At 47.6% G+C, this 15,183-nt stretch overlaps 1 protein-coding gene across 1 annotated transcript in view; it reads left to right on the forward strand.

Annotated features, from left to right (window-relative positions):
- The window catches only part of unc5a (unc-5 netrin receptor A), a 68,964-nt gene that overhangs the window by 48,874 nt on the left and 4,907 nt on the right, over positions 1–15,183 (forward strand). Inside the window, exons 8-15 of the mRNA XM_007906267.2 lie at positions 811–999; positions 2,856–3,140; positions 3,850–3,937; positions 4,642–4,810; positions 7,117–7,350; positions 7,981–8,130; positions 8,561–8,725; positions 14,532–14,710. Of these exons, the coding sequence (XP_007904458.1) occupies positions 811–999; positions 2,856–3,140; positions 3,850–3,937; positions 4,642–4,810; positions 7,117–7,350; positions 7,981–8,130; positions 8,561–8,725; positions 14,532–14,710 (1,459 nt within the window). The remainder of the gene's footprint in view (positions 1–810; positions 1,000–2,855; positions 3,141–3,849; positions 3,938–4,641; positions 4,811–7,116; positions 7,351–7,980; positions 8,131–8,560; positions 8,726–14,531; positions 14,711–15,183) is intronic.

Genomic DNA, 15,183 nt, shown 5'->3' on the forward strand with positions numbered 1-15,183 from the left:
AGCCTGGCTCCGTTTGGTAACACACATTATCTCCGAGACAGGGGTTCGAGCCCCCACATCTGGGATTTTTGGCTCACGCGGTCTAGGCTGAAGCCCCAGTGCAGTGCTGGGAGGTGAGGTGAGGTGGGGGGATGCAGGTTAGGCTGGAGGCACTGTCCTTCGGATGGGATGCTCAGTCGCTACATCAAATCCAAGTATCGTTATTATTATAAAAGGACCACCCAGAGAGAAAGCGAGAGAGAGATAGAGAGAGAGAGAAAGAAATGAGCTCCCTAATTGATAAAGGGTGGAGCTGTGAGAAATGATTGGATAAGATGGGGCTCTTTTAACACTCCCTCAAAAAGATATTGTAGCGGAGATATTTTCAGAGATGGATAAAATGATTGAAGGGAATAACCTTTGCCACACCCCGTTTCTCCCTCCCTCCCTCCCTCCTTCCCTCCCTCCCTCACAGTAAAACCCGTTCCTACTGTAAAGTGTAGTGACTGTGCATTCTGCAGGCCACTTTGCGCACGGCGACATCCCACAAACAGCTGTGAAGGGAGTGACCCAGTTTTATCTGGTAGGTGGTGTGTAGTCGTCACCATTTTAAGTATTGCAAACACACACAGCAACTTGCATTTACGTAGCATCCTTCACGTCGGGTAGCATCTCGGAGCTCTTTACAGTCACTGCGCTTTACGGTAAGATCCCGTGAAGCACTCTGAGACGTTAGCGGTAACGTGATAAGGCGCTGTGTCAAACGCAAAGATTATTAACTTTGTAATTGATTGTTACTCTGATTGAATATAATGCGGCGTTGGTTTTCAGCCTCGGTGGCGACTGATGACATCGCATTGTACTCTGGGGTCGCGACGGTCACTGTGTGTCTCACACTGTTGCTCGTCGTCGTTGTCCTCGTCTATCGGAGGAAACAGCAGGACTTTGACTCGGATGTCACTGATTCTTCAATATTAACAACAGGATTCCAACCGGTCAACGTCAAAACTCCTAAACAAGGTTAGTCATTTAGTACACACAGTGACAAAGAGCCTCCTATTCCCCTCTCTTACACCCCTCTATTCCCCTCTCCTCCATCCTTCTACTCCCCTCTCCTCCACCCTTCTATTACCCTCTCCTCCACCCCTCTATTCCCCTCTCCTCCACCTCTCTATTCCCCTCAATCACACCCAACTACATAGATCGCAAAGCGCTTCACAGGATGTATTGTAAAGTGTAGTGACTGTGCATTTTGTGGGTGAAACGCGGCAGTCAATTGCATACAGCAGTGTCCCACAAACAGGCATGGATTGAGAATAGAGAAAAATGGAATGAGAAACTGCAGCAGTGGAAACAACAACAACATCTTGCACTTATATAGTGCCCCCCCCCCCCCCACCCAATCCCATGCAGGATAGCGTCTTAGAGCGCTTAACAGTGGCTGAGCCTGACTCTGAGCCAGTGGGGTGGCTGTTAGCATGGGTTGAACAGGAAAGTTTTCAGGCGGGACTTGAAAGCGGGGAGAGAGGGGGCAAGGTGGAGAGATTGAGGGAGAGTGTCGGGGCGCAGTGACTGAAAGCCCAATCTCCAATGGAGGAGCGGAGGGTCTGAGGGACGAACAGGAGGCCGGTGCCAATCGAGCGGAGGTGCCGGGTGGTGGATTTGGGAGTGAGGAGGTCGGAGAGGTAGGAAGTTGCCAGGGAGTGAAGCAATTTGAACTAAAAACAAACTAAAATAAACGATTGCGCCTCTCAGTTTGTCCCAGTGGGTGGTGTTGAGAGCGGGGAATGAATTGCCAGGGGCCTGTGGTTGGAGCAGAGACGATTGGGAATATTTAAAAGGGGATTAGTCTGCACATTCTCCACGGAGAAAGAGCAGGGAATTGAGAATAGGATAGACTGGCTCATTGGTCGAGTGCACACCAACACTCATGTGATGGGCTCAATGGGTCCCTGCCGTGTGCTAGTTTTCTATGTTTCTCAGGTGCGTTAAACAGTGTAGTAAATAACGCTACTCATTCCTTACCACTTAGTCACTTCTCTCGATCTCGCCACTGGTGCGAAGGATCTTGAGGCAGCGAGCGAACGAGCAAACCCACCTGGGTTGAGATTGATTATTTATTCGGAGCATTTTGGAGCTATTTGAAACTATTTCCCAGGATTTGGGAAATAGTTGCATTCAGTCTTAACTGAATGTGGAGTCCTGTAGCGTAGTGGTTAGTGCACTTGCCTCATAAGCGAGAGGACCTGGGTTTGATTCCTGTGCAGGGCGAAACCTTAGTTTCCTTACTCCACACGCCTCCGTTTACCTAGCAGTAATAAGGAACCCGCTTGTTAATCGATTGGCAGATCGTTTTACCGAGGGTATTAATCCCTTCCCAAAAAAATTTTCTTAAAAATAATAATTTGGTCACTCGCTCAATCCACGACTGTCTCTGTGGGACATTGCTGTGTGCAATTGACTGCCGCGTTTAGCCCATGAAGTACACAGTCAATCAACTTATATCCAGTGAAGCGCTTTGAGATGTCTCAACGACGTGATAAGGTGTTATATCAAATGCAAGATTCTTATTATTATGTACTTCACTGCTGCTGCGATCGTCTACTATATACACAATACAATCGCTACACTTTACAGTAATTCCCGTGAAGCGTTTTGTGACGTCCTGCTGACGTGAAAGGCGTTGCATCAAATGTAAGGATTATTAATTATGATCAATAAATATTATAATTGATCCTTTCACGAGTCTTGCTCACGCCCGTGGTAACTTGCACACACAGCGAACGTGTCATATCCGTGTGGAAAGCACTAGGATTAAGCAATGCTTGGAAGTACAGAGTTTTGTTGACGGTGGCTTGTCTGTTTTGTTCTGATAGATAATTCCCATTTGCTTACAATCCAGCCTGACCTCACAGCCGCCTCCATGTACCACTCGCGGCAGGAAATCTCTGACAAGATCCCGGTGAATAATTCCGCTCTGCTGGGGCCCCTCGTCAACCACCAGCACTCTCTGCGCAACGGCACGTCTCGCTCAGCCACAGCGGACATCATGAGCAGACTCTCCATGCAGATGAACACCAAGTCTCTGATGAGGGACACTTCCAATACCTCCTTTGGCACCTTTAACTTCCTAGGTGGCCGTCTCACCATTCCCAACACGGGTGAGTTACACGACACGCTTTAAACCGGCGGCGATTTACACCCACTTGTTAACGTTAATTGGTTGGCGAGCAGCGGGTGGGGGTGGGTGGGGGGATGGACAGGGGGACGGACAGTTGCAATATCCCTCCTCTCGTCTCAGGAGGACGTCACCAGGAACTTCTCATGCATTCCGATGCCGTTTGCCCAGCCAGATTTGACTGTAACACCTTATCACATCGTTGAGAGGTCTCTAAGCGCTTCGCAGAATATGTTGTAAAGTGGAGTGACTGTGGCAACCAGTTGCGCACAGCACTGTCCCACTGGGGAGGAGATATTACATGGGAGGGTGGGATCGGGGGGTGTGGTGGGGAGAGAGAAGTTCCACCCCTTTTCTAGATTAACTCCATTTTCCAATCATTTTAATGTGTCCAGAATTTGGCAAGTTCTCAAATATAGCCGTAATTTTGAAGCCCTTTTTTTTTTTACGAGCTACCGTAAGCAGTCTTGAAAGTCAAGCCTGAAATCGAGAAATTTGCCAAATTGGAGAGGACAAGTGTGCAGGGCTATGGGGAGAGCGCGGGTGAGTGGGATTGATTTGGATAGCTCTTCTAAAAGAGCTGGCACAGACACGATGGGCCGAATGGCCTCCTTCTGTGCTTTATAATTCTATGATTCTGTTTAGAGGCAAGAGACTAACGCTGTATTTTTCCTGCTGGATTGTTTTTTTAGGGGTAAGTTTACTCGTCCCCCCAGAAGCCATCCCTCGGGGAAAGATGTACGAGCTATATCTTACCGTGCATCAGAAAGAGAACGTGAGGTACATAGTTACTGTAGCCTGAAACCGTACATCGCTCTTACCAATTCCGGGTGTTTATCGACTCGATGCGCACATATTTTGGGAAATGTCTTTATCAAATACCGGTTGTGTTTCCTTCACTTTATTTACTGCTCTTACAGCTTTTTGCTCAGAATATTGCCTGTAGTTTGTCAGGATTCCCTGGGAATGTTTCGTGTTTTTCCTCATTCACCAGCACTGGCAGCTACTTGTGTGGACTCGGGAATTATTGCTGGTGGCAATCCTGCCGTTCTTTATTGATAGTCTATTATATAACATGGGAGTTCACACAGACCTAGGCTTGCTCATACACACACACATAGCCACCCTCTTTTACACATGCACACACAGCCACTGACATACATAAACACACAAAATACACAGCCACCCTCTGACATACACACCTACACATATACACGCATATCCTTTTGCACACATGCACACAGAGCAACCCATTTACACACGCACGCATGCACATACACAAGACACACACCACACACCCACAAGGCGTGCTATAAAAATAGCTACTACAGCATATAAAGAAAAGTGAAACAGAACAGAGGCGGGCGGGGCAGCAATATTAGTGTGAGGTTGAGTCAGGCGATGTGTGTGTGTGTGTGTATATGTGTGCGTGTGAGCGTGGTTGATATTGTGCTGATTACATTTTTACCATTTTGATGATTGAGGTTACCTCTAGCAGGATGTCAGACCCTGCTCAGCCCCATTGTCAGCTGTGGCCCCCCTGGTGTTTTGCTCACCGGCCCCGCTATTCTCAGCATGCAGCACTGCGCTGAGGCCAGCGCAGAAAACTGGGCCGTCACACTGAAGAAGCAGTCACCGCAAGGCAACTGGGAGGTAACGTTCATCATAACAACCCTTGCATTTGATATAGCGCCTTATCGCGGCGTCAAGACATAGATACATAGAAATAGGAGTAGGCTATTCAGCCCCTCGAGACATTTTATAAGATCACGGCTGATCTTTACCAGTTACCCACTCTTGCCCCATATCCCCCTATCCCTTAATAGCCTGAGCTAACAAATATTTATCGACCTCCATCTTGAAAATGTGAATGGATCTCTTTTGGGGAACAACAACAACAACAACAAGATTCCACTTATTGAGCGCCTTTCACGTCGGGAGGACGTCCCAAGGCGCTGTACAGTTGGGTCAGGACCCGAGCAGGGGGGAAATGGTCAGGGTGAGGGGAGGGAAGGGAGGGAGCGAGGAGGGGGTAGAGAGTCGAGAGGGGAGCTGAAGGCTGAAGGTCAAAGAGAAAGGTCTTGAGACCGGCCTTGAAGGAGGAAAGGGAGGAGGCGGCGAAGGCACTGGGGGATGGAGTTCCAGAGCCTCGGGGCTGAGAGGCTGAAGGCCCGGCCACCGATAGTAGGGCGGTTGGGGCGGGGGATGTGGAGCAGACCGGAGCCAGAGGAACGGAGGGTACGGGCAGGTAGGTAGGGGATAGTAGGTCGGAGAGGTAGGAGGGAGCGAGGCCGTGAATGGCCTTGTAGATGAGGATGAGGATCTTGAATTCGATCCTCTGGGGGATGGGGAGCCAGTGGAGGTGAGCGAGGGTGGGAGTGATGTGGTCGCGGTGTCTGGTGCGGGACAGTATAGCAAGCCTTGGATGCTGATGCTGTCAGCGCCTGAGGTGCGGAAGCGCTGACGTGAGCCAATCAGGAGGGCCTCAGTTTTGCGTACGTTGAGCTGAAGAAAGTTATCTCTCGTCCAGGACTCGATGTCGGACAGGGAGCTGTCAGGACATCGGGGGTCGTGGAGTTGAGGGTAGAGGAGGAAAGGTAGAGTTGGGTGTCATCCGCATACATGTGGAAGTTAACCCCATGTCTGCGGATGATGTCACCACAGGGGGAGCATATAGAGGGTGAAGAGGAGGGGACCGAGGACAGAGCCTTGAGGGACACCGCACGAGACAGTGCGGGGGCTGGAGGAAAAAACATTTGAGGAGACAAAGTGAAGACGGTGGGAGAGGTACGACCTAAACCACTCAAGGACAGGGCCTTGAAGGTTTAGGTGGGAGGACAAGCGGTGGAGGAGGATAGCATGGTCGACCGTATCGTCGAGGAGGACGAGGAGGCAGAGGGAGCCCTAGTCACAGATGGTCAGGATGTCATTGGTGACCTTGACCAGGGCAGTTTCTGTGCTATGGGCAGCACGGAAACCCGACTGAAGGGGTTCGAATAGTGAATGGTTGGAGAGGAAAGAGCGCAGCTGGGAGGCGACAACTCTTTCCAGGACCTTGGATAGGAAGGGGAGGTTGGAGATGGGCCGGTAGCTTGATAGCTGCGACGCATCAAGGGAGGGTTTTTTTAAGGTGGGAGTGATGGTGGCAGTTTTTAAGGGAATGGGAATAGAGCCAGAGGAGAGGGACAGGTTGACGATGTCTGTGATATGTGGGGCAAGGAGGTGGAGCTGGGAGATAAGGAGTGGAGTGGGGATGGGGTCAAGGGAGCAGGTGGTGGTTTCAGGGAGAGGATGAGTTTGGTGACAGAGGGTGGGGAAACGGGTACGAAGGTGTGTAGGGGAGGATGGGTAGGAGTCGGAGTGTGGGAGGGAAGGGGTGGGTGGTGGGTGGATGTTGGAGGGGAAGTGACCGCCGAGCGGATTCCCTTGATCTTGGATTCAAGGAAATCCAGCATCTCCTCGCAGTGAAGGTTGGAGGAGATGACCTGCGTGGGGTGGCGGGGGGGACGGAGGAGTCGGGATGTGGTAGAGAAGTGGAAGAGAGTTCCACGCTTTGAGAAACGTCTCAAAGCGTTTCACAGAATATACTGTAAAATGGATTGACTGTATATTTTGTGGGCGAAATGCGGCAGCCAATTGCATGCAGATGTGTGTCCCACAAACAGTCGTGGATGGAGTGAACCCCTTTTTTTTTGGAGGGGGGTGGGGGGGGGAAGAGATTATTATCCCTGAAAAGTGAACTAACTGCCAATCGATTAACAACTGGGTTCCTACTGACTGCTGGATTAACAGAGGCGTGTGGAGTAAGGAAACTTGCCTGAGATTCCGCTCAGGAATCGAACCCTTGCTTGCAAGACGAGTGCGCTAACCACTGTGCTACAGGACTCTATTGCACTCTATTGCTTATTTCTGTTACTAATCAGGCTGTTTTAACTTCCTTGCTGTTTCCTCTCGAGTAGGAGGTGTTACATCTCGGGAAGGAGACTCCAGCCAGCCCTTACTATTGCCAGCTGGACGGTCAGATGTCGCACATATTTACCGAAGCGCTAGGCAAGTACACACTGGTGGGGGAATCACTGAACGTGACCGCAGAGAAACGTCTGAGACTCGTCCTGTTTGCACCGGGAACCTGCACTTCACTAGAGTATAACGTTCGGGTCTACTGTCTGGAGGACACTCAGGATGCTTTGAAGGTATCCATCTGGGAGTGGGCGGGGAGAGGAGGGAGGGGGCGCGGAGGGAGGGGGAGGGGCGAGAAGGGAGGGGGAGAGGGAGGGGGGAGATGGTTTGAACACAGTCAGGGAATTTTTTTAAAATTGGTTTTGAAAGGAGGGAGAGACAGAGAGGAGGGCGTGTTCATGTGTGAAGATCATTGACTAAGTGTAGTCCTGTATCATGTCGGATAGAACACTTGCCTCGCTAGTGAGAGGAGAGGAACCGGGTTCGGGTTTGATTCCCAGGCAGGGCAAAATCTTAGGCAAGTTTCCTTACTCTGCACCCCTCTGTTTACCCAGCAGTAAGTGGGAACGCAGTTGTTAGTCGATTGGCGGAAAGCTTTCCGGGGGTAATAATCCCATCACTCAATCCACTGCTGTTTATGGGGCAATTGGCTGCCACGTTTTTGCCCACAAAATATACAGTCAATTCACTTTACAGTATATTCTGTGAAGCCCTTTGAGACATCTCAATGACGTGACGAGGCCCTACATCAGATGCAAGGATTACTATTGATTATTATTTACGTTAAGCCGTGTGAAGGGCGCTGTATAAATGCACGTTGTTGTTGTTGTGTAAGGTTACCAGCTCAGTGCTTTCCTGTGCAGGAAGTGATGCAGTTGGAGAAGCAGCTAGGGGGACAACTCATTGAAGAGCCAAAGATCTTGCACTTTAAAGACAGTTACCACAACCTGCGCCTTTCCCTCCACGACATACAACCAGCTCTCTGGACAAGTAAGCTGCTGGACAGCTATCAGGTAATGCACGCTGCTCACAGACTCCAAACCTGACGTCCTTTAGAGCATTTTACTGCAACGTTATAAAATTTAATAATAATAACACTACTAATAATAATACTACTAATAATAATACTAATAATAAGCTGAACTGGGGCAACAACAACAGAGCCCCTCATGCAGGGTAACGTCCCAGAGCGCTTAACAGTTGCCGAACAGGGGGAGGGGGCAGGCACAGTCGAAGAGGAAGGTCTTCAGGCACGACCTGAAGATGTGGAAGAAGGGGGCGAGGCAGAGGCATAGAGGGAAAGTGTCATTGTGGCTAAATGTGCGGCCACTGATGAGGGCACAAGGGACAACAGGAGGCCGGAGCCAGTCGAGCGGAGGCAACAGATAGTGGGTTGGGGACCGGGGTAGCAGGTCTGCAATAACTTGCTGCTTTGATGTGTAGGAAATTCCATTCTATCACATTTGGAGTGGTTTCCAGAGGAACCTGCACTGCACCTTCACCCTGGAACGCTCAAGTCTAGCCACCACCGAGCTGGTCTGTAAAATCTGGGTCTGGCAGGTGGAAGGAGAAGGGCAAAGCTTCCAAGTCCACTTTAACATCATAAAGGTAGGAAACGGTTATTATTATTAATAGTAATAATGTTAACAAGACACAGGCGGCCTCTGCTAATGTGAGCTGCAAATTAATCGATGGAATATTTTATGTTCATTGTAAACAACATAGCAAAACCCTGGATTTCATGGTAGGTGCGTATGTTGGTTTCTGTTTCCTGGTAAGTTATTATAGCTGCAGTTTTTCACTCAGCAACACAGACTCTGTGTTGACTCACAGACTGGGGGGGAGTAACTAACTGTTCACCATTAACAGTCGTTGGTTCACAGGAGGAATAAGTACCTGGATCGGGAAGAGCTGATTAGTTTGACGTCATGACTCTTCCCAGAACTCATGAATGTTCTCGCAGGGAAATGCAACAAGACGGGGAAAAAACACCCGATGTGAAGACGGTTGGTCAAACCCGTAGGAATTTCAGAAAGTCTCGGTTCAAATTTAGTGACGGTGGAAAAGTGACGGCGGGAATGTGTGGCTGAGCTACAGCAGAGGTGGGAGACAGGGGAGATGGACTGAATTTAGACCCTAATGAACCACCTTGCTAGATCCTCCACTCAGCGTGCTCTGAATCATCTCAAACAAACAGGAAGATCTGCGGCAACAACTTACATTTACACACGCCCTTCACACAGGGCAGAGTCTCCGTGCCTTTAACAGTGGCGGAGCCTCACGCTGAGTTGGAGGGCGGGGGGGAGAAGATAACCATAAGCACTGTAAGTAAGTGAGGTAGAAGCGGAAGGTCTTCAGGCATGATCTGAAAGAGGGGAAGGAGGGGGTGAGAGGGATGGCTTGAGGGAGAGAGTTCCAAAACTTTGGGGCGTACGCATTGGCTGAAAGTGCGGCCGTTGATGGTGGAGAGGAGGGGAATGAGCTTCCACCTGACTCATCCTTTAGTCTCCGCTAAAGAATAAGTAAGCCATGCGAGGCAGCTGCTGATGTCCTTGACCATTTCCCCCCCAAATGACCATCCTGGATGCTCTGCAAGAAGGGATTGTGCCTAGTGGCGTTGCCCGCTCAATGACAGTTCCAGTGGGCAGTCTGGGCACTGAGAGCCATGTGGTCAAAGCGTAGTGAGACCAGTGAAACCAGGCATTTGGAGCAGGTAGATTAGCAGATGGTTGGGCGGGTACATCAGTCTGCTCACTGCATTCACGTTAAACTAACAAGCCTTCGATGTGACCCTGAGTCATCCTCACTCACAGCTCCTTAGAGACAAAGACTCATTCGTGAAACAGGGACAGGAACTGACTTTGCCGGCAGCTGATTTGAGCTCTTTTCCCTTCCCTACCTCCACCCCCCCACGGGACCACCCTATGGAGCACCATTGCATTGTTTGATAGATATTCCCACCCCCCAGCCCCCCCGCCCCTGAAAGCTTAACACTATTAAATGGAAATGAGAATGTGTTTTGCACATTTTTTGACCATAGCGCTAGGCAAATTGACATTTACACAGTGCCTTTCACTTTGGGAGTTACTGGATAATAATGCTTAATAATAATAATAATCCTTGCATTTGATATCGCGCTGTATCTTGTCATTGAGTCATCTCAAAGCGCTCCACGGAACATATTGCAAAGTGGATTGACAGTACTGATTGTTAATGATTAATAATTAACAAACTTCGCATTTGACAGGGCGCCATTATGCTGTCGTCAAGACGTCTCAGGGAGCTCCATACATTTTGCTGTGAAGTGACTGTATTTGGTAGGCGAATGCAGAAGCCAGTTTGCCCCCGGCAAGCGTCTCACAACAGCTGTGCAGCGAGTGAGAGATACTACCTATGTGGGTGTGTGTGTGTGTGTGTGTGTGGAGAGAAACCCTGTACAATTGCCTCTCACCGCACCCCCTCCCCTCTCCCTCCCCCCTATTACTGCCAGCGTTGTGACACTGATTTTAAATCAAAGGCCTCCTTTCCCCTCCCAGACCGAAATGTAAGGCGACCGAGGTCTGGAGACTGCTGTTTCCATTGATTCCTTTGGACAGAAAAGCTTTTAATGCTGACCAACAAAGCAATAACCCAAGTAATCAGATAAAACTCTGAAAGTAACGATAAATGCCAGCCTTAATTACGCATATTGATATTTTTATTTCAGCCCAGTAATAATTTTTAATGTGTATCCCAAGTAAAAAAAATGTTTTACAATCGACTTATCACTATTAAATTAATATAGCCAGCCCTAAATCACTTCATTAAAAGTGTCTGTGAGTAAAATATGGAAATCTTTAATACTCCTGACCCCAATGAAGCACTGATACAGGCAATATGGGTACAGAAACGTCAAAGTTTTTTTAATTAGCAATGTTCTAATATCCTTGCTATTTTTCTTGTCTGTAATGTGCCCTTTAAAACTCAGCAGTGCAGTTAGATATATACATTTGTGACATTTTGCTTCAGCGCACATTATAATGTGTGGAGCACTCAATATAGAGAGACTCAGCAAATCGTCAGCATCATTTTATTTAATAGTATGAGTCAGAAGGTCATGGGTTCAGCTTCAATACATAGGTGGGTCCTTGGTTTAATGTCTCATCCAAAGCACATTGCAGGCACTCAACTGGAGCCTCAGCCTCAATAGACTGTGTGAGTTCAGAGGCTGTGATGTGGGGCTTGAATCCACTTTCTGAAGCGAGAGTGCTACTAACTGAGCCAGGCTGCCACGGTGGATGGGCAAATTCTCCCGCTATTTCTATACTCTATACAGTGTAGGTCACAGAATTCATTGCCCATGATTTTAACCAAATAATTTTAATTTGCAAAGTGAAATGTGGATGAAATTATGAAACTGGGCGAATGCAGGGATAAAGATAATAATCCTTGCATTTGATATAGCGCCTTATCACGTCGTCGCGACATCACAGGATGTACTGTAAAGTGGAGTGACTGTGCATGTAGTGTTCAATTTTGAGACTTATCTCAGAGTAGGAAGTAGGAACCCAGTTCCTACTGTGGGTTGATAAATTTGTCACTCAGGCCACGACTGTTTGTGGGACACTGCTGTGCGCAATTGGCTGCTGCGTTTCGCCCACAAAATATAGTCAGTTCCCTTTACAGTATATTCTGTGATGTCCTTTGAGACATCTCGAAGACGTGATAAGGCATTATATCGCAAACTCTTCCTAGGCATTGCAGTAATGTTCCTCCCCCGTTGGGGTGCGGGGGGTGGGGTAGGGAGATGTGTATTTTATTAGCTTCATAGCTTCCTCAAAAAAGAGAGGAGAGATTCTCTCTTTCTCCCGTGTCCTGGCTGACAATCCCCCCAAATAAAATTGGAAATTCACTTATTAGCTGTTTGTGGGTATGTCGTTGTGTGCAAATTGGCTGCCATATTCACCTACAAAATACACGCGGTTCCTACACTTTGCAGTACCCCTGTGAAGCGCTTTGAGACATCTTCCTGATGTGAGAGGCGCTGAACCAAATGTAATGTAAGGATTATTATTGTTATGATTAATCATATTTGGAGATGGTCATTACATATCAGCGAAGCGTGCGAGAAATCTCCAGGAGACTTATGATTATTATTATTAATTTATTATTGTTACTATTAAGGGCTTCTTCTTTAATCTCAAGCTTTGAGCGTTGAGGCTCAGTTGCATTGGCCCATATCCTGGAATGCACTTCAAAAAAATCTTTCCACCCCCTCCCAGAAGAACATTCCCTTAAAATTTAAATTTATTCTCAACTCACAACTCGATCCGGAATCTTGCATTTAAATCTCTTCCATCTGCGTGTGCAGCTTGACATTTGCAATGGTAAAATTAACTGCGTGCTGGTAAGACCAAATGTGTAGCTCCTTATGTATCTCCATCCCACCCAACCTATCTCCAGATATGACACCATTAATTCCAGTTTTCTTTACAATCAAAAATATTTCTTTTAGAATAAGGACAATTACAAAAAAAGGGGTAATAATCCCTCCAAAAAAAAATTAAAATTTGGTCACTCAATTCACAACTGTTTGTGGGACGCTGCTGTGCGCAATTGGCTGCCGCATTTCACCGACAGAATATACAGCGAATTCACTTTGCAATATATACTGTGAAGCGCTTTGAGACCTCTCGTTGACGTGATATGGCACTACATCAAATGCAAGGATTATTATTTATTATATTATTTCTTCCCCGCCACTAACACCTTTTCCCCAGAGTATGGTTTCCACGTGCCCTCTCCTTACCCTGCCCCAAAACCGCGAGGTAGAATTCAGTCCGTTTCTGTGTTCTGTGTTTTCACTTCAACCCTTTCACTTCTCCAACTAATTGGCCCTGACGCCAATAAATCGGTTAAAATTTCCACAGTGGCACTGTGTGCGCGGTGTGTTCACACGGAAAGCTTGCGCTTGATGAAAATCTTTCAGTTCACACTGTGCGTGCAGTCCAGTCCATTTTGTGTTACTCATTACTGTCTGTTGTAGTGTAATCATTGTTACATGTGTTTCTAACCAGCCACTCTCTCGCTACGCATCCCCAAGAGATGCCCTTTAATCTGCTGCCTTTTCACTGCTGGGATTATGCTGTCAGGCGCTTGCCCTTTCCTCTCTATTGATTTACGCCGTTAAGAGGAACGAATAAATTACAGACGGGAGAGTCTGCGGAATGCAATGCTAGAGAGAATCAGTGTCTCTGGTGACGAAAAGCCATATGGAAGGCTCAAAATTCAATTTGATTTGCCAAATTCTGGACTTTCTGAATTAATAAATTAATAATAATAATAATAATCCTTGCATTTGATGTAGCACCTGATCATGTCTTTGAGAAGTCTAAAGTGCTTCACAGAATAAATATACTGTAAAGTGAACTGATTGGATATTTTTTGGGTAAAACCTGGTGGCCAATTGTGCACAGCAGTGTCCCACAGACAGTCGTGGATTGAGTGACCAAATTTTTTTATATAAGGGATTATTATCCCCGGAAAAGCGATCCGCCAATCGACTAACAACCCGGTTCCTATCTACTGCTGGGTAAACAGAGGCGTGTGGAGTAAGGAAAATTGCCCAACGGTTTGCCCTGCTCAGGAATCGAGCCCGGGTCCTCTCGCTTGCGAATATCCTATAAAGTGGATTGACTGTGTATTTTTGTGGGCGAATCCCAGGAGGAATTTCTCCCCAAAATATAACGTCTTCGGTGCATCCTTGGCTTTTGCATTCAGATTGGAACATGTATGAATTATTGCAGAGGTATTATTGGAGCGTTATATTCGCTTTCAGTTCAGTTTGGAGGTGGGAGATAATACGCAATTCACAATAAAGATAAATATCACACCCTCCAAAAAAAACATGCATTGCACCAAACTGAATGGTTTGGAGTATTGGTGAGAACTCTGAATGCCTTTGAGTGAGTGATGTCTTCAGTGATTGCTGTTAGTAAGCAATAAACCAGCGATTACTGCCCGTTGAGGTAGAAAAAGCAGCAAGTGAACGAGCGAAACAGAGGAAGAATGTTTCCCATTTGGAAGAGTACTTTCCTCCTCACTCTTAATGATACACATATTGACCTTAGATTTTGGGGACCAATATTTGTTAAATGATTCACTGCTGAAAAAATAACCTCCTGTGTCTGAGCGTTACAAAACTCCCCTTTGGCATGGAATCAAGTCCTCCGCTGGGTATATTTTGTTTAATGTATAAATATACATGACTGAGAGAGCATTCAGTGGAATGCAAAGCATCTTACTCTGAGGAATTTCAAGTTGTTGTATATTCCCCCCGCGCAGTTGAAGATACAAACGCTTATTTTTTTATTTTTTTTAGAAAAGAGAGAGAGAGAGAGAAAGGCTAAACCACGATTATTTTCATTCCTTTCAGGATGCCAGGCAGAGCGATTTTCAGTTCATGGAGCCGACCAACTGTGTCACGTCATTAGCGGGGCAGTGTGCGTTCAGGATCCCTTACCTGATCAGGCAGAAAATCTGCAGCAGTCTAGACGTCCCCAATTCCAGGGGCAGTGACTGGAGGATGCTGGCGTACAAACTCAAACTGGAGCGGTGAGTGATGGGCCATTTCTGCAGAGCTGCGCTTGAACCCCCGTGGGAGTAGATCAGCAACAACAACTTGCATTTATGTAGCGCCCTTCGAGTTGGGGTAACGTCCCAGAGCGCTTGAATTCGCGAGATGTGATCCTCGCGTCCGATACAGTGCCTTGTTGCGTCGTCGAGACGTCTCGAAGAGCTCCACACTGTAAAGCGTAGTGACAGGAACATCAACAGCAAGTTACATTTACACGGCGCCTTTCACGTCGGGAGGACGTCCCAAGGTGCTGGACAGTTTGGAATTTGGACCTGAGCTGGGGGTAGGGATCAGGAGGGGTGGAGGGCAGGGAGGTTATCGGTAAGAGGGTGATCGAAGACCTGGTCGAAGAGGAGGGATTTGAGCCGGAACTTTCAAGGAGGCAACGGAGAGGGCGAGGTGATGGGATTGTGGGATGAATTTCCAAAGATGATGGTGTATTTACAGGAGA

Source organism: Callorhinchus milii, unplaced genomic scaffold, assembly GCF_018977255.1.
Source record: "Callorhinchus milii isolate IMCB2004 unplaced genomic scaffold, IMCB_Cmil_1.0 Scaffold13, whole genome shotgun sequence".
NCBI lineage: Eukaryota > Metazoa > Chordata > Chondrichthyes > Chimaeriformes > Callorhinchidae > Callorhinchus > Callorhinchus milii.